The 21,573-nt window shown below is 40.8% G+C and overlaps 1 protein-coding gene across 8 annotated transcripts in view; it reads left to right on the plus strand.

Moving 5' to 3' along the window:
• Positions 1-5,934: 5,934 nt before the first annotated feature.
• The window catches only part of LOC128684094 (enoyl-CoA delta isomerase 2-like), a 132,132-nt gene continuing 116,493 nt past the window's right edge, over positions 5,935-21,573 (plus strand). For 3 of the 8 annotated variants that reach the window (XM_070088441.1, XM_070088449.1, XM_070088485.1), the window contains exon 1: positions 5,935-6,054. In XM_070088441.1, the coding sequence (XP_069944542.1) occupies positions 5,966-6,054 (89 nt within the window). In that variant the 5' untranslated portion in view covers positions 5,935-5,965. The other 5 variants (XM_070088478.1, XM_070088467.1, XM_070088472.1 and 2 more) reach the window with 5 other exon arrangements.

Below are 21,573 nucleotides of genomic sequence, written 5' to 3' on the forward strand. Positions count from 1 at the left end.
CACTTGAGCTTAGTAATAACACATGTAAGAAAATTATAATGTAAATTTTAAATGTACATTAATACAAACCTTTAGACAGACTTGGCTTATAAAAACTAATATTATACAAATTAATATAAATCCTTGCCAGAATTTGGCATAGCAAAATTAATATTGTAATAATCATAATCCACTACACATTAAGTAAATTTGTGAACTTAACATCCACCTCCTTCTGTCATTTCACATATAATTATTAAGTAATTAACTAATTAATGACTTCACTAATTACCTCCAGTTCAAGAAGGACCAACGGGCAAATTAAATGTGGAAAATTACATTTATCTGAATGTAACTCATTATGTACATAACAGTAAATGATAACAAAGATAATTATTATTTGGAATTTGGGACACCTAGGTCGCAAAAATGTCCCCCTTCGAAACCTACAACTGTCTTATCCATAAGTTGCTCTAGACCTATTAATTACAAATGAAGTATGCATCACCAGGAATTCTGGTAAATATATAAATTTGTGGACTGTATATTAAATTAATAAAGGATTATATATATACATATTTACATAACAGAAGGAGAATATCTTAAAATTACTCACCAATTTGACTGGAGATCAAGGTGTATCATATTCAGAAAACCTCACTAACTAAATTTATGAAAATACTGGCCAGAATTATAACACAAATCTAGATAGCTTATCTGAGGTTCCTGGAGTTGTCTTGTCCAGTCGTCTGATATCTCAAGTTATGCAGGAATGCACATCCAACAATTTCGGCTCCTATTTGAGAGGTGTCAGCCCAATTTTAACCTCTAGAGCACGAAAATTCTTATTTTCACTAATGTTTCCTTGGCTCATTCAAAACACAATGGCGAGTCCCTCTCTGCACAGGCACAGGCTTCCCATTTTTTATGACATAAATTTTTATTAAATACAGTATGCTACACTAATTTACATAAAAAATACACTGTATTTTTTCTGGAAAATACATTATTTTCCACAGGAAAAGTTGGTAGATAGATCTACAACTTCCTGACAAATAGAACACAAAGAGTAATGGTAAACAGAGTAAAGTCCCAGGCAGCCATGGTAAAAAGCTCTGTTCCACAAGGCACAGTACTCACTCCCATTCTATTCCTCATCCTCATTTCCTACATAGACAGAGATGTAAGCCATAGCTCCGTGTCTTCCTTTGCGGATGACACCCGGACCACCATGGCAGTGACCTTCAAAGACCACAACAGTATATCTACCTCATCTGCTAGGAAAATGATAGGATGGATAATGAAAACCTTCAAAACTAGGGATGCCAAGCCCATGATGATTCTCTTTGAATCGCTTGTGCTCTCTAGGCTGGAATACTGCTGTATACAAATATACTGCTATGTACCATAATCTATATAACTGTATTTGTGTATGCCTGAATAAACTTACTTATAAATAACTCATTACGATTGTGACCGGATATAAACATGTAAACAGTTCATTACAACTGTAACGTGTTCAGCTATCAAAATTGCGGTCCAGTCCCTGGACTCAGAAGTGGACTGGGTCTTAAAACCGGCCCGGATATCCATCACCTATCAGGTCGCAGAGGCGTCGCTCGAGTTTGTGTCACCCGGGGCGGAATCTCTGGTGTCACCCCGGGCAGCATCTTTGGTGTCACCCTCATGAATTAATTTCAAGGGCGGGGGTAAACTCCAGTTATGTCAATACTGCATGACTAGTGACAATTGTTTAGCAATGAGAACGTTTAAGGGCCATAAACGAGATTCTCCTCCACCACGATGCTGTTAACACTAACTCCTAGGCTGAGGGACTGATTACCTCATCTTTTGTATATATTTCTACAGTCTTCCAATTATGTCCTAGAATTTGTATTGATAAAGCCACTGGATGGCGGAACGTCTACATTAAAGATTTCCAGATGTTGCACATGTGTTTTTACTTTCACAGGAGAATACTTCTCAACTTTATTAATGATAAAATAAATAAACGTAGTAATATTGAGGAAACATAACTGAAATACCACTTTGAGTACAGCCAACAGATTTATTCATCCTCAACAATGCAAAAACAAAAACAAAAAAACTTGAAAAATAAAGAAAAACATAGCAATATCAGAAACACTAGTTCCGATCTGACCTTGAGAACAGGTAACATCTCTGAATCTGATCTTACATTTCCTTACCTTCAGTTATGCAAAATCATCTATTACATCATCAAAATCAATGATTTTCCCTGTACAGGCTTATCTCTACTTTGTTAATATATAATAGGCTATACAGAAACGAAGGATTCTTCTCTTATGTTGGTGCAGCACTGTTTTGTGCATTAGTGTCACCTTCTTTAGAGGCTCTGTGGTGTCACCCCCTAAATGGTGTCACCCAGAGCGGCCTTTTTCCTTACGACGCTCCTGCAGGTCAGCTCATTAACTGCTGAGGGTCAGAGGCGTGTTTACACTGCTCAGCTAAGGAGCCTTCCATTTTCGTTTCAGTTATCGTGCAGTAGCTATACCTGGAGTTTACCTGGAGAGAGTTCCGGGGGTCAACGCCCCCGCGGCCCGGTCTGTGACCAAGCCTCCTGGTGGATCAGAGCCTGATCAACCAGGCTGTTACTGCTGGCTGCACGCAATCCAACGTACGAGCCACAGCCCGGCTGGTCAGGTACCGACTTTAGGTGCTTGTCCAGTGCCTGCTTGAAGACAGCCAGGGGTCTATTGGTAATCCCCCTTATGTATGCTGGGAGGCAGTTGAACAGTCTCGGGCCCCTGACACTTATTGTAATGTCTCTTAACGTGCTAGTGACACCCCTGCTTTTCATTGGGGGGATGTTGCATCGCCTGCCGAGTCTTTTGCTTTCGTTGTGAGTGATTTTCGTGTGCAAGTTCGGTACTAGTCCCTCTAGGATTTTTCAGGTGTATATAATCATGTATCTCTCCCACCTGCGTTCCAGGATATACAAGTTTAGGAACCTCAAGCGCTCACAGTAATTGAGGTGTTTTATCTCCGTTATGTACATTTTCTAGGTCGGCAATTTCACCTGCCTTGAAAGGTGCTGTTAGTGTGCAGCAATATTCCAGCCTAGATAGAACAAGCGACCTGATGGGTGGTGGGGTGACTACCGCCCACAGGGTGGGTGTGGGGTGACTACCGCCCACAGTATGGGTATAGGGTGACTACCGCCCACAGGATGGGTATGGGGTGACTACCACCCACTGGGTGGGTATGGAGTGACTACCGCCCACAGGATGGTTATGGAGTGACTACCGCCCACAGGATGGGTATGGGGTGACTACTGCCCACAGGATGGGTATGGGGTGACTACCGCCCACAGGATGGGTATGGAGTGACTACCGCCCACAGGATGGGTATGGGGTGATTACCGTCCACAGGGTGGGTATGGGGTGACTACTGCCCACAGGATGGGTATGGGGCGACTACCGCCCACAGGATGGGTATGGGGTGACTACCGCCTACAGGATGGGTATGGGGTGACTACCGCCCACAGGATGGGTATGGGGTGACTACCGCCCACAGGATGGGTATGGGGTGACTACCGCCCACAGTATGGGTATGGGGTGACTACCGCCCACAGGATGGGTATGGGGTGACTACCGCCCACAGGATGGGTATGGGGTGCATAATAGCAATGTTAACTGCTACGACTCTTAGTACAGCAAGGATCCCAATGGAAAAAAGTTAATTTTGACTTTTGGGGGTTATCCTAGGTAATTTACACATATGTTACTTATGAATGATAATTTATGTACCTGTACCTAAATAAATGATGAGCATCGAGTTATTAGCTGGCCAGATGGCTGATTCTGCCATCTGAGTCCAAAATGATTTGGGTTGTTAGGTAAGACACATATGCAACAGTTAGGTATCTTTATTACATCGATGGACTGATTACATCGTCTTCAAGTATCTTCTGCTTCTATCAACTTTTCTGTACTCGACTGAAGAAGCCTACTGTGTAGGCGAAACGTTTCGAAATAAAGATACCTAACTGTTGCATATGTGTCTTACCTAACAACCTGTCGGTATTCTATACCATTTTAATGTTCAATCTGTCAGACACTGCAACACAAGGGTATCTTGGTACAGACCTACAATCAACTTCGACAACCTCTACTAGTGAGAACGGCTGGATTTGAGAGGGACCTGACCTCCCAACATCTGAGTTCTTACCTCTTCTAGTGACCTACGTCTCACCTCTTGGCGCTGTATAAGGCTCCATCCTGTCACTTCATCTCCATATTGTTTCATTCTATGGAACAATGCTCTTCTCTAGACTGAGGGACTGACCACCTCAAAACTTTAAGGGTGATGGACTGATTACATCGTCTTCAAGTATCTTCTGCTTCTATCAACTTTTCTGTACTCGACTGAAGAAGCCTACTGTGTAGGCGAAACGTTTCGAAATAAAGATACCTAACTGTTGCATATGTGTCTTGTGGTGTGTTGTGGTGGCCCGGTGGCTTGGTGGCTAAAGCTCCCGCTTCACACACGGAGGGCCCGGGTTCGATTCCCGGCGGGTGGAAACATTTCGACACGTTTCCTTACACCTGTTGTCCTGTTCACCTAGCAGCAAATAGGTACCTGGGTGTTAGTCGACTGGTGTGGGTCGCATCCTGGGGGACAACATAGACAAGGATGTCAGCCACAGCACCGTGTCTTCCTTTGCAGATGACACCCGAATCTGCATGACAGTGTCTTCCATTGCAGACACTGCAAAGCTCCAGGCAGACATCAACCAAATCTTTCAGTGGGCTGCAGAAAACAATATGAAGTTCAACGATGAGAAATTTCAATTACTCAGATATGGTAAACATGAGGAAATTAAATCTTCATCAGAGTACAAAACAAATTCTGGCCACAAAATAGAGCGAAACACCAACGTCAAAGACCTGGGAGTGATCATGTCGGAGGATCTCACCTTCAAGGACCATAACATTGTATCAATCGCATCTGCTAGAAAAATGACAGGATGGATAATGAGAACCTTCAAAACTAGGGAGGCCAAGCCCATGATGACACTCTTCAGGTCACTTGTTCTATCTAGGCTGGAATATTGCTGCACACTAACAGCACCTTTCAAGGCAGGTGAAATTGCCGACCTAGAAAATGTACAGAGAACTTTCACGGCGCGCATAACGGAGATAAAACACCTCAATTATTGGGAGCGCTTGAGGTTCCTAAACCTGTATTCCCTGGAACGCAGGAGGGAGAGATACATGATTATATACACCTGGAAAATCCTAGAGGGACTAGTACCGAACTTGCACACGAAAATCACCCACTACGAAAGCAAAAGACTTGGCAGACGATGCACCATCCCCCCAATGAAAAGCAGGGGTGTCACTAGCACGTTAAGAGACCATACAATAAGTGTCAGGGGCCCGAGACTGTTCAACTGCCTCCCAGCACACATAAGGGGGATTACCAACAGACCCCTGGCAGTCTTCAAGCTGGCACTGGACAAGCACCTAAAGTCAGTTCCGGATCAGCCGGGCTGTGGCTCGTATGTTGGTTTGCGTGCAGCCAGCAGCAACAGCCTGGTTGATCAGGCTCTGATCCACCAGGAGGCCTGGTCTCAGACCGGGCCGCGGGGGCGTTGACCCCCGGAACTCTCTCCAGGTAAACTCCAGGTAAGGACCCCAATGGAAATAAGTTAGACAGTCCTCGATGACGTACTGACTTTCTTGGGTTATCCTGGGTGGCTAACCCTCCGGGGTTAAAAATCCGAACGAAATCTTATCTTATCTTATCTTGTCTTACCTAACAACCTGTCGGCATTTTATACCATTTTAATGTTCATGATTTGGGTTAAATAGATGATTGTATAGAAGCTTTATAAAAAATAACGTATATATGAACTTTTATGAAAACTTATTAACTTTCCTAGATTACTTATTCAGTTAAAGCCATTTCATTGTTTTTTTGATGAAAAATTCCGTAAAGCTGTATGGGCAGTAAGGTACAAGGTTGGTGCAGCAGCTGGATCACAACAATGGCATCACCATTACTAATTTCTACTTCGTATATTTCTACTTTGTAAGTAAAACATTTATTACATCAGTATCTCAGATTAATCGTTCACAAATCTATACGGTTGTCATCTACAAACTAAAACAAATTACGAAACGGGGTACAAAACTTTTAGTAGCGGTTTCTTCACAATAGTGTGAAGATGATTAGGTAAGACACATATGCAACAGTTAGGTATCTTTATTTCGAAACGTTTCGCCTACACAGTAGGCTTCTTCAGTCGAGTACAGAAAGGTTGATAGAAGCAGAAGATACTTGAAGACGATGTAATCAGTCCATCACCCTTAAAGTTTTGAGGTGGTCAGTCCCTCAGTCTGGAGAAGAGCATTGTTCCGTTGTCTCAGACAACGGAACAATGCTCTTCTCCAGACTGAGGGACTGACCACCTCAAAACTTTAAGGGTGATGGACTGATTACATCGTCTTCAAGTATCTTCTGCTTCTATCAACCTTTCTGTACTCGACTGAAGAAGCCTACTGTGTAGGCGAAACGTTTCGAAATAAAGATACCTAACTGTTGCATATGTGTCTTACCTAACAATCTGTCGGTATTTCATACCATTTTAATGTTCAGTGTGAAGATGAACTAGACATCTAGAAGTAAAACATTTATTTATTTATTTATTTTATGTCTTTGCAAACATTACGTTGAGATTTTGTAAGAGATTGGTACCTAACTGCATTAAGTAACAGTATTCTTTTATGTCTATGTGATATGCGACCCCTAAGGGAGGCTTCTTAATGCAGGTGAATATTCTTGTGAGAAAAATTGGACTATGTTCCCCTCCTTGGCTCAGTTGGCAACGCACTTGCCTCACACACTGAGGGTCCGTGGTTCAATCCCCGGCTTGGGTGGAAACATTGGGCATGTTTCCTTACATCTGCTGCTCCTGTTCACCTAGCAGTAAATAGATACCTGGGTGTTAGTTAGCTGGTGTGGGTTGCATCTTGGGGGACAAGATTGAAGGACCCCAGGGTTTAGCACTTAGTTATGGATACATTGGGCGTGTTTCCTTACACCTGTTGACCCTGTTCACCCATCAGTCAATAGGTACTGTACCTGGATGTTAGTTGACTGATGTGGGTCACTTCTTGGGACAAAATTTACCTAATTTGCCTATAATGCTCAGCATAACAAGCGGCTTTCTATATAGTAGTATGTCATTGATGTCAGCTAGGACTGTATACCTTGTACATGTACTTGACGAAATATAGATATTATTTTATTATTATATATTGATTTATTGGGTAATACTGAGTGGCTAACCCTTCCCGGGTTAAAAATCCAAACATCATATTGCTTCACATTCCCCATGTGCTCTGTAAGTAAGTTTATTCAGGTATACACAAATACAGTTACATAGATTATCATACATATGGGTTTAGTGTTTCCCAAGGATAATTTTTGTTCAATTTTTTTTAACCCAGAGGGTTAGCTACCCAGGATAACCAAAATAAGTGTGTGTATCATCAAGGACTGTTTGTCGTATTTCCATTAGGGTCGTTCAATTTTGTACCCCAGGATGCAACTCACAACAGTCGGCTAACACCCAGGTACCTACCTATGACTAGGTGAACAGGGACAGTAGGTATAATGAAACATGCCCAGTGTTTCCACCCAGCTGGGGAATGAACTAAGGACACTCAGTATATGAAGTGAAAGCATTGATAGTAATGTAATACGTGAATTGTTCATTTTGCTCAGATACATCATAATGTATACAAAATACCAGAGAAAAAGCCACAAGCAAGTAATCCATTGTACATTAAAATAATAGCACTAATAACATTAAAAGTAATATCATAAATATTGCTGCATAGGAAAATATAAACTTCAAAATTGCAAAAAAAAAAAAAAAAAAAAAAAAATTGTAATATTTACAGACAACTCCAGTTGTATAGCCCTTGTGGTTTAGTGCTTCTTTTCGATTATAATAATAATACAGACAACTCCTTAGTGGAACTCTGACATTATTTTTAACTTTTCAGTACATACAGCCTATGCACAGCACAGAATCATTTCTTGTGCAAATTATTTTGGGTGATATATTATAAGTAAAATGCATACATTTACTTAGGTCCTGCAGCCTTGAGGCATGTCTCGCACCTTTTCCAGTGTAACAAAGATGAGCGGCGTTTTTAGGATACGTAACCTAACCAAACATTAGCTTACTTAATCTAACCTTAACTAATTGAAATATAACCCAAGCAATTTTTGTTATCTACCCAAACAAAAGTTGCACAAAAAAAAATGCTTATTACATGATGTACACATGTTGTATGTTGTGCAAGAATGGTATATAATACCGACAAGATGAAATTAAGACACATCTTGTCGGTATTATATACCATTCTTGCACAACTTGTCAGACACTGCAACATCATGGAATCTTGATTCTGAGGACATGTACATAACCTTCACAACTACGACAACTACTACTACAACTAACCCATCTCTTTGGGAAGGACCTACTTCCACTGGGGAATCCCGCCTACCAGTGACTATGCCCTCGTCTGCTACACCTGACGTTACTATATAAGCGCCAGGCTCCTTGCTTCTGCTTCAGAATCTCCACGACTATGGTGCTCTTTGCACCTACTCCTAGGTTGAGGGACTGATTACCTCATCTTCTGTATATAGTCCTACTATCTTCAAGCTATGTCCTAGAATTTGTATTGATAAAGCCACTGGATGGATTTTGCACATGTGTCTTAATTTCATCACATGTTGTATGTATTGAAAAGCGTAAAATAATGAAGTTCCATCGAATAGTTGTTGGCAGCTATTGCTATAATACTTTACCGCTTAAAACATTTTAAACAGCTGCTGACTCAGCAGTGACCATCACATGCCAGTGAGCTTTACACCAGGTGCCAACAACTGTTGCACACCGATGAGACTTGCACTGCATGTTCACAGACACCACACACCAGTGAGCCTTGTACCACCTGCCCAAAACTACCACATACGAGTGGCTTGATACAATAGGATCCCTGTATCCATGGGGGATACGTTCCAAGGACCTACTGTAGATACCAAAACCATGGATAGTAGTGAAATGTATATATACATACCTATTATAATGTTTGATTGATAAATTATGGATAATAAGTGGAGAATTATCACTTTTTCACTGATTGGAAGCACTTCATGGCTTATCATAGGCTTTGAAGAACTTTCACCATCACTACTTTTGCATTTTGAGGTCATTATTAAACAAAATTAAAGGTTATTTCTGGGTCACAGTAAACTGTGGATAACTGAAACTGTTGATACTGGACCCGCGGATACGGGGGTCCCTACTGTAACACCTACCCAAAATCACACATACCAGTGAGCTTTTTACTGCGTGTCCACAACCACCTCACACTGTTAAGCCTTACAGTGTGTGCCCATAATCACAACACACAAGCAGACTTGAACCTATCTGATATTACCATGGTGCCAAGTGACTTCGAAAACGCGATAAATGATATACCCATACACTCCGACCCAGGACCAGACTCACGGAACTCCATGTTCATCAAGACTGCAAGAAGCCCCTATCATGCAATTTTAACATTCTGTGGAGAGGGAGCATGGACACAGGGGTCATCCCACAGCTGCTAAAAACAGCAGATATAGCCTCACTCCACAAAGGGGGCAGTAAAGAACATATAAGAACATAAGAAAGAAGGAACACTGCCGCAGGCCTACTGGCCCATGCGAGGCAGGCCCAAGTCTCCTACCGGCTTAGGCCAATGCACCCAACCTAGTCAGGTCAGGTCACATTCACTTAAGAAATTAACCCGGCAACTGACCTAGTAGCACAAGCTAATCAGGGCTAACTCGTACCCAGCCACACCCACTCATGTATTTATCTAACCTATTATTAAAACTACACAACATTTTAGCCTTTATAACTGTACTTGGGAGTTTGCTCCACTCATCCACAACTCTATTACTAAACCAGTGCTTTCCTATATCCTTCCTGAATCTTAATTTTTCCAACTTAAAATCATTGCTGCGAGTCCTGTCTAGGTTAGATATTTTCAGCACGCTATTTACATTCCCTTTATTTATTCCTGTCTTCCATTTATACACCTCATTCATATCCCCCTAATTCTACACCTTTCTAGAGAGTGCAGATTCAGGGCCCTCAGTCTATCCTCATAGGGAAGGTTTCTGATACATGGGATCAACTATATCATCCTCCTTTGTACATTTTCCAGAGCATTTATATCCATTCTGTAATACGGTGACCAAAACTGTGCAGCATAATCTAAATGAGGTCTAACCAAGGATATATAGAGTTGAAGAACAACCTGAGGACTCCTATTATTTATGCTTCTTGATATGAAGCCAAGGATTCTGTTAGCTTTATTGTGAACACTTATGCACTGTTGTCTTGGTTTCAGATTACTGCTAACCAGGGCTCCTAAATCTTTTTCGCAATCCGTAATAGCAAGGAACTACAGACTGATAGCACCAACATCCCATATCATAAAAATCTTTGAAAGATTTCTAAGAAGCAAGATCGCCACCCATCTAGATTCCCATCGGTTACACAACCCAGGGCAACATGGGTTTAGAGAAGGTTGCTCCTGTCTGTCCCAACTACTGGACCATTGTGACAAGGTTCTGGATGCTCTAGAAGACAAACAAAATGCAGATGTAGTATACACAGACTGTGTAAAAGCCTTTGACAAGTGTGACCATGGTGTAATAGTGCACAAAATGCATGATAAAGGAATAACAGGAAAAGTTGGCAGGTGATCTATAATTTCCTAACAAATAGAACACAAAGAGTAGTAGTAAACAGGGTAAAGTCCGAGGCGGCTTCGCTGAAAAGCTCTGTTCCACAAGGCACAGTACTTGCTCCCATCCTGTTTCTCATCCTCCTATCTGACATACACAGGGATGTAAGCCACAGTACCGTATTTTCCTTTGCAGATGACACCCAAATTTGCATGACAGTGTCCTCCATTGAAGACACTGCAAGACTCCAGGCAAACGTCAACCAAATCTTTAAATGGGCCACAGAAAACAATATGAAGTTCAATGATGAGAAATTTCACTTACTCCGATATGGAAAACGTGAGGAAATTAAAACTACATTGGAGTACAAAAATTCCAACCACACAATAGAGCGAAAAACTAATGTAAAAGACCTGGGAGTGATAATGTCAGAGGATCTCACCTTCAAAAACCATAACATTGTTTCAATCGCATCTGGTAGAAAAATGACGGGATGGATAATGAGAACCTTCAAAACTAGGGATACGAAGCCCATGATGACACTCTTCAAGTTACTTGTTCTATCTAGGCTGGAATGTTGCTGCACACTGACAGCACCTTTCACAGCAGGTGGAATTGCTGACTTAGAAATTGTACAGAGAATCCTCACAGCACACATAACTGCGATTAAACACCTCAATTACTGGGAACACTTGAAGTTCCTCAACCTGTACTTGCTAAATTGCAGGCAGGAGAGTTACATGATTTATGCACTTGGAAAATCCTAGAGGGATTAGTACCAAACTTGCACATGAAAATCACTCCCTATGAAAGCAAATGACTCGGCAGATGATGCAACATCCCCTCAATGAAAAGCAGGGGTGCCATTAGCATGATAAGAGACAACACAATGAGTGTCAGTGACCCAAGACTTTTCAGTTGCCTCCCAGCATACATAAGGGGGATTATCAGTAGGCCCCTGGCTGTCTTCAAGAAGACGCTAGACAGGCACCTAAAGTCAGTACCTGACCAGCTGGGCTGTGGTTTGTACATCGGGTTCTGTGTGGCCAGCAGTAACAGCCTGATTGATCAGGCCCTGATCCACCATGAGGCCTGGTCATAGATTGGGCCGCAGGAGCATTGACTCCCGAAACCCTCTCCAGGTATACTCCAGGTAGAAGACTGAGACACTTATGCAACATATGCGAATCTTTATTTAGGAAACGTTTCGCCACACAGTGGCTTCATCAGTCCAATACAAAACAGAAAGGTGTAAAGAGAGGAGGAGTTTGAGGTAATCAGTCCCTCTGCCTGGAGTCGATGTGTTCAGTCCATCAGTCTTGTAGAATGTACAGCATAGGGCCGTAGATGTGGCTTATATACTGTAGTCAGGTGAGGCGAAGCAGGAGGAGGCGGGGTCATAGTGGTACCATCCACTTGTCGAAGTAGGTCTTCGTCCAAAGGTTGGACAAGTTTGAAGAATTCTTTGTATCAAGATCCCATGATGATGCATTGTCTGACAGTTGTGATGAATGGTTTCAAAACTGACAAGTTGAAGACTGAGACACTTACGCAACATATGGGAATCTTTATGTAGGAAATGTTTTGCCACACAGTGGCTTCATCAGTCCAGTACAAAGCAGAAAGGTGTAAGGAGAGGAGGAGTTTGAGGTAATCAGTCCCTCTGCCTGGAGTTTACCTGGAGAGAGTTCCGGGGGTCAACGCCCCCGCGGCCCGGTCTGTGACCAGGCCTCCTGGTGGATCAGAGCCTGATCAACCAGGCTGTTGCTGCTGGCTGCACGCAAACCAACGTACGAGCCACAGCCTGGCTGGTCAGGTACCGACTTTAGGTGCTTGTCCATTGCCAGCTTGAAGACTGCCAGGGGTCTATTGGTAATCCCCCTTATGTATGCTGGGAGGCAGTTGAACAGTCTCGGGCCCCTGACACTTATTGTATGGTCTTTTAATGTGCTAGTGACACCCCTGCTTTTCATTGGGGGGATGTTGCATCATCTGCCAAGTCTTTTGCTTTCGTAGTGAGTGATTTTCGTGTGCAAGTTCGGTACTAGTCCCTCTAGGATTTTCCAGGCGTATATAATCATGTATCTCTCCCGCCTGCGTTCCAGGGAATACAGGTTCAGGAACCTCAAGCACTCCCAGTAATTGAGGTGTTTTATCTCCGTTACGTGCGCCGTGAAGGTTCTCTGTACATTTTCTAGGTCAGCAATTTCACCTGCCTTGAAAGGTGATGTTAGTGTGCAGCAATATTCCAGCCTAGATAGGACAAGTGACCTGAAGAGTGTCATCATGGGCTTGGCATCCCTAGTTTTGAAGGTTCTCATTATCCATCCTGTCATTTTTCTAGCAGCTGCGATTGATACAATGTTATGATCCTTGAAGGTGAGATCCCCCAACATGATCACTCCCAGGTCTTTGACGTTGGTGTTTCACTCTATTTTGTGGCCAGAATTTGTTTTGTACTCTGATGAAGATTTAATTTCTTCGTGTTTACCATATCTGAGTAATTGAAATTTCTCATCGTTGAACTTCATATTGTTTTCTGCAGCCCACTGAAAGATTTGGTTGATGTCCACCTGGAGCCTTGCAGTGTCTGCAATGGAAGACACTGTCATGCAGATTCGGGTGTCATTTGCAAAGGAAGACACGGTGCTGTGGCTGACATCCTTGTCTATGTCAGACATGAGGATGAGGAACAAGATGGGAGCGAGTACTGTGCCTTGTGGAACAGAGCTTTTTCACCGTAGCTGCCTCGGACTTTACTCTGTTGACTACTACTCTTTGTGTTCTGTTTGTGAGGAAATTATAGATCCATTGACCAACTTTTCCTGTTATTCCTTTAGCACGCATTTTGTGCGCTATTATGCCATGGTCACACTTGTTGAAGGCTTTTGCAAAGTCTATATATTACATCTGCATTCTTTTTGTCTTCTAGTGCATCTAGGACCTTGTCGTAGTGATCCAATAGTTGAGACAGACAGGAGCGACCTGTTCTAAACCCATGTTGCCCTGGATTGTGTAATTGATGGGTTTCTAGATGGGTGGCAATCTTGCTTCTTAGGACCCTTTCAAAGATTTTTATGATATGGGATGTTAGTGCTATCGGTCTGTAGTTCTTTGCTATTGCTTTACTGCCCCCTTTGTGGAGTGGGGCTATGTCTGTTGTTTTTAGTAACTGTGGGACGACCCCCGTGTCCATGCTCCCTCTCCATAGGATAGTAAAAGCTCGTGATAGGGGCTTCTTGCAGTTCTTGATGAACACGGAGTTCCATGAGTCTGGCCCTGGGGCAGAGTGCATGGGCATGTCATTTATCGCCTGTTCGAAGTCATTTGACGTCAGGATAACATCAGATAGGCTTGTGTTAACCAAATTCTGTGGCTCTCTCATAAAAAATTCATTTTGATCTTCGACTCTCAGTCTGGTTAGCGGCTTGCTAAAAACTGAGTCATATTGGGACTTGAGTAGCTCACTCATTTCCTTGCTGTCATCTGTGTAGGACCCATCTTGTTTAAGTAGGGGCCCAATACTGGACGTTGTTCTCGACTTTGATTTGGCATAGGAAAACAAATATTTTGGGTTTCTTTCAATTTCATTTATGGCTTTTAGTTCTTCCCGCGATTCCTGACTCCTATAAGATTCCTTTAGCTTAAGTTCGATGCTTGCTATTTCTCTGACCAGTGACTTCCTACGCATTTCAGATAAATTGGCCTCTTTTAGCCGCTCTGTTATTCTTTTCCGTCGCCTGTAAAGGGAGCGCCTGTAAAGGGAGTCGATGTGTTCAGTCCATCAATTTTGTAGAATGTACAGCATAGGGCCGGAGACGTGGCTTATATACTGTAGTCAGGTGAGGCGAAGCAGGAGGAGGCAGGGTCATAGTGGTACCATCCACTAGTCGAAGTAGGTCTTCGTCCAAAGGTTGGACAAGTTTGAAGAATTCAAAATTCAAATTCATTTATTTCTTTGCAAGTAGTACATTGAGATTATATTTTTACAATACTAATTTTTTGCAGTGCAAAGAAAGCCTCTATTATGTCTAGGCATTATGGGATGACTTAATTTAATGGCTTACTGACTACTTATCACTAAAGAAATTATCATAGTTGTACAGTGTTAATTATTACAGTATTAATTATAAGTGAATCTGATTTATGCAAACCAAAGGATATATTCATGTATTCAAAAATGCTTTTTTTGAAACATGATTCAGGAGTAGTTTTCAGTAGTTTACAGTTATTTGCAGTATGAGACTGCAATAATTTGGTGAAGGGCAATGCTGGATTTGGTAGGTATGTATACTTCTATGTGGCAGTTTGTCAATATATGAGCTTGGTTGTGTAGTCATGAAGTTTTAAGATTTAGGTACTTGGTAGATTTATTGGTAATGTTAAATATTGAGTATTGAGTATTTAGTCTAGGGTGATTATGTGGCTTTTGAGAAGAGTCTTAAATTGATTTTCAGACTGGGTTACCTTGGTCTTAGGAACAGAACTCTGTTGTTAAGTGAGGAGAGGCTGTATTGCATAATGTCAGAAAAGAATATAATATCTCTTGTATTAATTTTTTGAAAAATTTGGATAACAATGGTAAGTTAGATACAGTGGAACTTCCACTAACGAGTTTAATCAATTCCATGACCTTCTTCGCATGTGGATTTGCTTGTTTGCAGAGTCTTCCTCATTTAAATTAATTGAATTGGAATTAATTCGTTCCAGTGGAATTCCAGGCACCATAAAATACTCCTATCACAATTCATCTAATATGACATAATAAACAATATTAATAACTTAGAAACATGATATATACACTAGAATGAATGAAATATTACGTATATTTGTAGTGTTAGTGAAGGCGGAAGCAGCAGCCATTGTTGTTATGGTGTATAGGGCCTCCACGGCGGCTATTCCTGCTCCTCTGGCATACCTTCCCATGCTTTTATTATAACAGAAAATGGAGTGTTTGTAAGGCAAACTCCATTAAATCATCCTTATTCTATCGCTTAATCGCTGCACTCTTAATCGTACACTCTTAATGGTACACTCTTAATGGTACACTCTTAATGGTACACTCTTAATGGTACACTCTTAATGGTTCACTCATAATGGTATACTATTAATGGTACACTCTTAATGGTACACTCTTAATGGTACACTCTTAATGCTACACCTAGTTTGGTAACAGAGCTACAGATGTCCCTCTTAACATAATGATAAACGGATCACCTATCACAAAGCTAACAGAGGGAAAATTCTTAGGAATCCACCTTGATAATAGACTCAAATTTCATACACATATACAACAAATTTGTAAGAAAATTTCCAAGACTGTAGGCATACTATCGAAGATACGGTACTATGCTCCACAGTCAGCCCTCCTGGCCCTATATCACTCTCTTATTTACCCCTATCTCACCTATGGAATTTGTGCATGGGGCTCAACAACAAGTAACCATCTCAGACCACTAATTACCCAACAAAAGGCTGCAGTTAGAATGATAACAAATTCTCACTACAGGCAGCACACTCCACCAATATTCAATACACTCAACCTACTCACCATACAAAACATCCATACTTATTACTGCACCTATTACATACATAGAACACTCAACTCTGATATTAACCCTCCCCTCAAACATCTCCTTGCCAACCTCAACAGAACACATGACCATAACACAAGGCACAGATCACTCTTTGATATTCCTCGTGTCCATCTCACGCTATGCAAAAACTCAATGCACATAAAAGGCCCTAAAATCTGGAATTCATTACCTGTTAATATAAAAGAAACACTACCTGTTTATAAATTCAAGTCTCTTCTCAAAGATCACTTACTCACCCAAAACCAAATAAATACTGAATAACTGAACCTTATAAATTGTATATCTTAAATGTTTCTCACAATTATATCACATAAATGTTAAACCTAAAACCCAATCTAACTTTATTATTTTTTAAATTCACTACCTAACAGAATACTCCATTCTACTGAATTTACAACAATGCATGCAACCATATGACCTGTCTTTGTAATACTCACTTGTGCTTTATAGTAATCAGTTTACATTAATGTTTTTCACTGATTTCATCATTGCTTAGTTAATCTTAAGTTAATTTTAAGCCAGCCCGTAATGCTATGCATAGTATAAGTGGCTTTGGCATGCTGCTCTTATCTGTATTTTTTTTTGTACCTCTGTAAGTGTGCTCAAATTATAAATAAATAAATAAAAAATAAATAAATGTATTATTTCCTGCTTTTTCTTCTCAGTACTCCCCTTTGCACTTGCTTTCTTAGGACCCATGGTTAGAAAGAAGAAATTTCACAAAATGACTGCACGAAATGTAAGGAAAACACAAGATTTCCCTCCCTGAGCGGCTATGTTTTGATGAACACTGCCATCTTGTGGTGGCGAGCTGAAACTCACTTATAGTACAGTTGACCCTCGACTTACGAAGGCCTCATCTAGCGATAAAATCGACTTAAGATGGGTAAAAAAATTTCCCCAACCTATGAAGAAAAACTCGACTTACATCATTCGTCCTGAACGGGGTCCGTCTGGCCACAGTGCCTCAGCTCAGCTAGTGCCATTGTTTACAAGCCTGGGTGGACAGTTGCACGCATACATTCGATAAATTTGGTATTATTCCATTGCTTTTAGTGTTTGTAACTGCTAAATAAGCCACCATGGGCCCAAAGAAAGCTTCTAGTGCCAACCCTATGGTAAAAAGGGTGAGAAATATTATCGTACCCCAGTCAGCTGCTGCTGCACCACCGTCATCTGTTGCTGCACCACTGTCAGCTCCTGCTGCACCATGGTCAGCTGCTGCTGCACCACCGTCAGCTGTTGCTGCACCACCGTCAACTGCTGCTGTTGGTGGTCCTTAATCTTGTCTTCCAGGATGCGACCCACACTAGTCGACTAACTCCCAGGTGAACAAGGAAAAATACCTGGAACTAGTGCTCATATTGGTGAATTTAAGGCCAGCAAAGGTTGGTTTGAGAGATTTAAGAATTGTAGTGACATACACAGTGTGATAAGGCATGGTGAAGCTGAAAAATACCAACCCCAACAAGTGTTTAATTATGACAAAACAGGCCTGTTCTGGAAGAAAATGCCAAACAGGACCTACATTACTCAGGAGGAAAAGGCACTCCCAGGACACAAGCCTATGAAAGACAGGCTAACTCTCATGTTTTCTTGTAATGCTAGTGGGGATTGCAAAGTGAAGCCTTTACTCATGTATCACTCTGAAAATCCCAGAGTGTTCAAGAAAAACAGTGTCTCATCACTCATCACTACATCTTCAATAAAGGTAAGTGTTATTTATTCTTCATATTGTGCATGTGGCCTTCTTTTTCTGTGTAGGAAAATGTATATTTCATGTGGTAAAATTTTTTTTTTTATACTTTTGGGTGTCTGGAACAGTTTAATTGGATTTCCATTATTTCTTATGGGAAAAATTAATTCAAATAACGATAATTTCATCTAACAATGAGCTCTCTGGAACGGATTAATATCGTAAGTTGAGAATCCACTGTATTATTATTATTAATATTATAATTACGTATCAGGTGACCTGACCTGACTAGGTTGGGTGCATTGACTTAAGCTGGTAGGAGACTTGGACCTGCCTCGCATGGGCCAGTAGGCCTGCTGCAGTGTTCCTTCGTTCTTATGTTCTTATGTTCTTATGTAAAGTAAAAGGACACAAGTGCAACTAATGTGACATTTTATTGTGGCAACGTTTCGGCTTGACAAAGCTCCTGGAGAGCGAAACGTTGCCACAATACAATGTCACATTATTTGCACTTGTGTCCTTTTACTTTACAATTTATATTATATTACGTATATTATTACGTACATAATTATTACATTATACATATTATTATTTGTACATATGTATTCTTATAATAATACTCTTGTTTACCATTTGGAATTTTTATTCAGACAAAAAAATGGAAGATTTACTGTTATGCAGACTACTGCATTATTGTAATAATTGTTTAAATAATGTCAACCCATTCGTGAATGCATATTGGAATGGCCACTGAGTGGCCATTCCAAAATCAAACATTTCTGGTACTTTGAGCTCAATTTCAAGGTACTTTTCATTGTGAAAGCAATCAAAATCATATCTATTTCTGTAATATATCTTCCATTCTATCAACTGAGATAAAAACAAAAAAAAAAAAAAAAAGAATACAACTATAAAAACGGTATGAAAATATACTGCTAAGGGCTGGCTAACAGCTATGAAGTGAACTCTGTTATTTACAGTCAGATTTCTTTCAATTTTGGTGTACATTAAGAAACATCTTTTCATCATACATTGCTCAAGTTTCAATAAGAAAGTCCTGAGATTCAATTCCCTAGATCAAGAGCCCCTCACCAGCATCAAAGAACCCCCTTTGAGGCCCGCTCGCATCTGGAAATTTCACTCGCCTATGGAAGCAAAAAGTTGACTGATCAGCTGCTCGTATCTGGAAAAACTCGCATGTGGATGCGCTCATTAGTAGAGGTTCCACTGTACTGATCTGTAGTTATTTACATGAATTGGGTCTCCACAGTTGTGTATTGGGGGTAACCCTTGGTGTGTGGGTGCTGTCACAAAAATGTTGATCTCTAATGATTTGTTAAACAATGTTGTAATGGTGGGTGAAAGGACATGAGTTGCTCTTTTGAACATTCTTGATAATTCCTGTACTCATCCACAAGTTTTGCTGGATGTGATCCCACATGTAAAAGTTGTATTTTTACCTCCAAATATGTCTCTAATACAATTACTGGATTGGGGAGTTATTAAGTCATTCAAGTGTAACTACACAAAAAAAGTTATGAAAAAACTAGTTGCATCAATGGACTCTAACTCCAACTTGGCAGTACCAAGCTTCTGGAATAAATTTAACATTGCAGATGCCATCAGCTATGCTAGAAGTGCATGGAATGAAGTGCTCCAATCAACATTAAATGCAAGCTGGGGAAAGTTATGGCCTTCTGTAGTTAATTCTTTCACTTTTTTTCCCTTGCTTGAGAGTCAGGTTCAGGAAATTGTTCAGCTGGCAAGGAGATTACCAGGTGATGGTTTTGAAGATATGAATGTAGAAGATGTGAATGAGCTCTTAGAAGATGATGAAGACAGGAGTCCAGAGGAAATGTTGGCAGAGCTCAATGCACAGATACAAGGGAGGGAGATAACAGAAGAAGTTGAAGAAGAACCCGAAGAAGCAGTTAACATTGCAGCAGTTACATGAGCAGTTCCATGCTGCTGCTAAACTAGCAGACTTTTTCACTGAAGAGGACCCTGACAAATCTAGAAGCAGTGCTTTGAAAGGGGTTTAGACCAGCTGATGATGCCTTACCATCAGCTGTATAATGTACTGCAGGGTAAAAGAGCGCAGAGATCCATTACAGAATTTATGCACACTCCAATACAACTATTGACTTCAGTACCAGAAGCTCTACCATCCACTTCTGCCGACAACCAACAACCATCCTCCTCAGCCCAATAGGGCCACACCATCCATATCCACTCTCTTCACAATCATCCACAAACACCATTATCCACAATTTAAGGTAAGAAATACTATTATTTCTATTGCATTTGTAGTCTTAAGCAGTAATATATCATGACAGTGCGCTACAATTACATATCACTTTTATTTTGTAAGGTCTGGAGGTCTAAATAAAAGTTGTTTGACTTTTTGGAGGCTTCTAGAAATGTAACCTTATTTTTCCCATAAGTTCTTCAGTTTGTCTAACACAGTTTTGTCTAACATGGCGTTTTCAGGAATGTAGCTACCATGTTAAACAACGGTCTACTGTACATATTGCTCTTTAATTTTTAACTACATCTTGAACTATTACTATATAATTATTATAGTATGAATTCTTGCAAAGTAACTCATAATTAGTAGAAATCATGATACAATTTATTTTTCTTTCACTTGTATCTTAATTATCTTGTCCATCCAATTTGTTAACTGTCATACATAACTGAATACTTTTATTGTCTGTCAACCTGACAGCATCATGTCTGGTAATGGGATTAACCCAATTATGGTGGACCCTCAACTAACGGCGGCATCGTCTAACGCCAAAATCGACTAATGGCTCTCTTTGGCGTCAAAATATTGGCTCTATCAACGCCGAAAAACTCGTCAAAAGGCTTTCGTCCTGAACGTGTCCATGTGCCCTGAGTGGGCCCAGCCACTCCAAGACTCCGTGTATAGCCAGTGTGCCATTGTTTACAAGCTGTTGCGGTCGATTCCATGCATACATGCGAAATATTTTGTATTGTTCCATTGTTTTTAGTGCTTGTAACAGCTAAATAAGCCACCATGGGGCCCAAAGAAAGTTTCTAGTGCCAGCCCTGTGATAAGGAAAGAAACACAATAAAATTCAAGAAAAAACTCGTAGCAAAGTACCAAAGTGGAGGAGGAAGAGAGAGGGGTGAATGTGCCTTCTGCAGTGATTCAGTGATTTTATGATATGTACGATACTAAAGCAGTAGGTATTGATAAAGGCTATAGTGCCAGCCAGCGATAAAGTGTAGAATTAACAGCATTGCAAATAAGTTAAGTGAGTAAGTGATAGAAAAACAACACGAAAGTAACTGTCCAATGTTGTTGGATGTGTGTAGGGCTGCTGAACATATGGCTCCCTGCTATCATCCACCACCCAAAACATCTGCCAGCATCTCCTCCATCAAACTAACTAATTAAACTAACATCTCCTCCAAGGTAAGTGTAAACATAAAAGTGTAAGCATAAAAGTAAATATAAGTGTAAATATA

This window comes from Cherax quadricarinatus, chromosome 2, assembly GCF_038502225.1.
Source record: "Cherax quadricarinatus isolate ZL_2023a chromosome 2, ASM3850222v1, whole genome shotgun sequence".
In the NCBI taxonomy this organism is placed as follows: Eukaryota; Metazoa; Arthropoda; class Malacostraca; order Decapoda; family Parastacidae; genus Cherax; species Cherax quadricarinatus.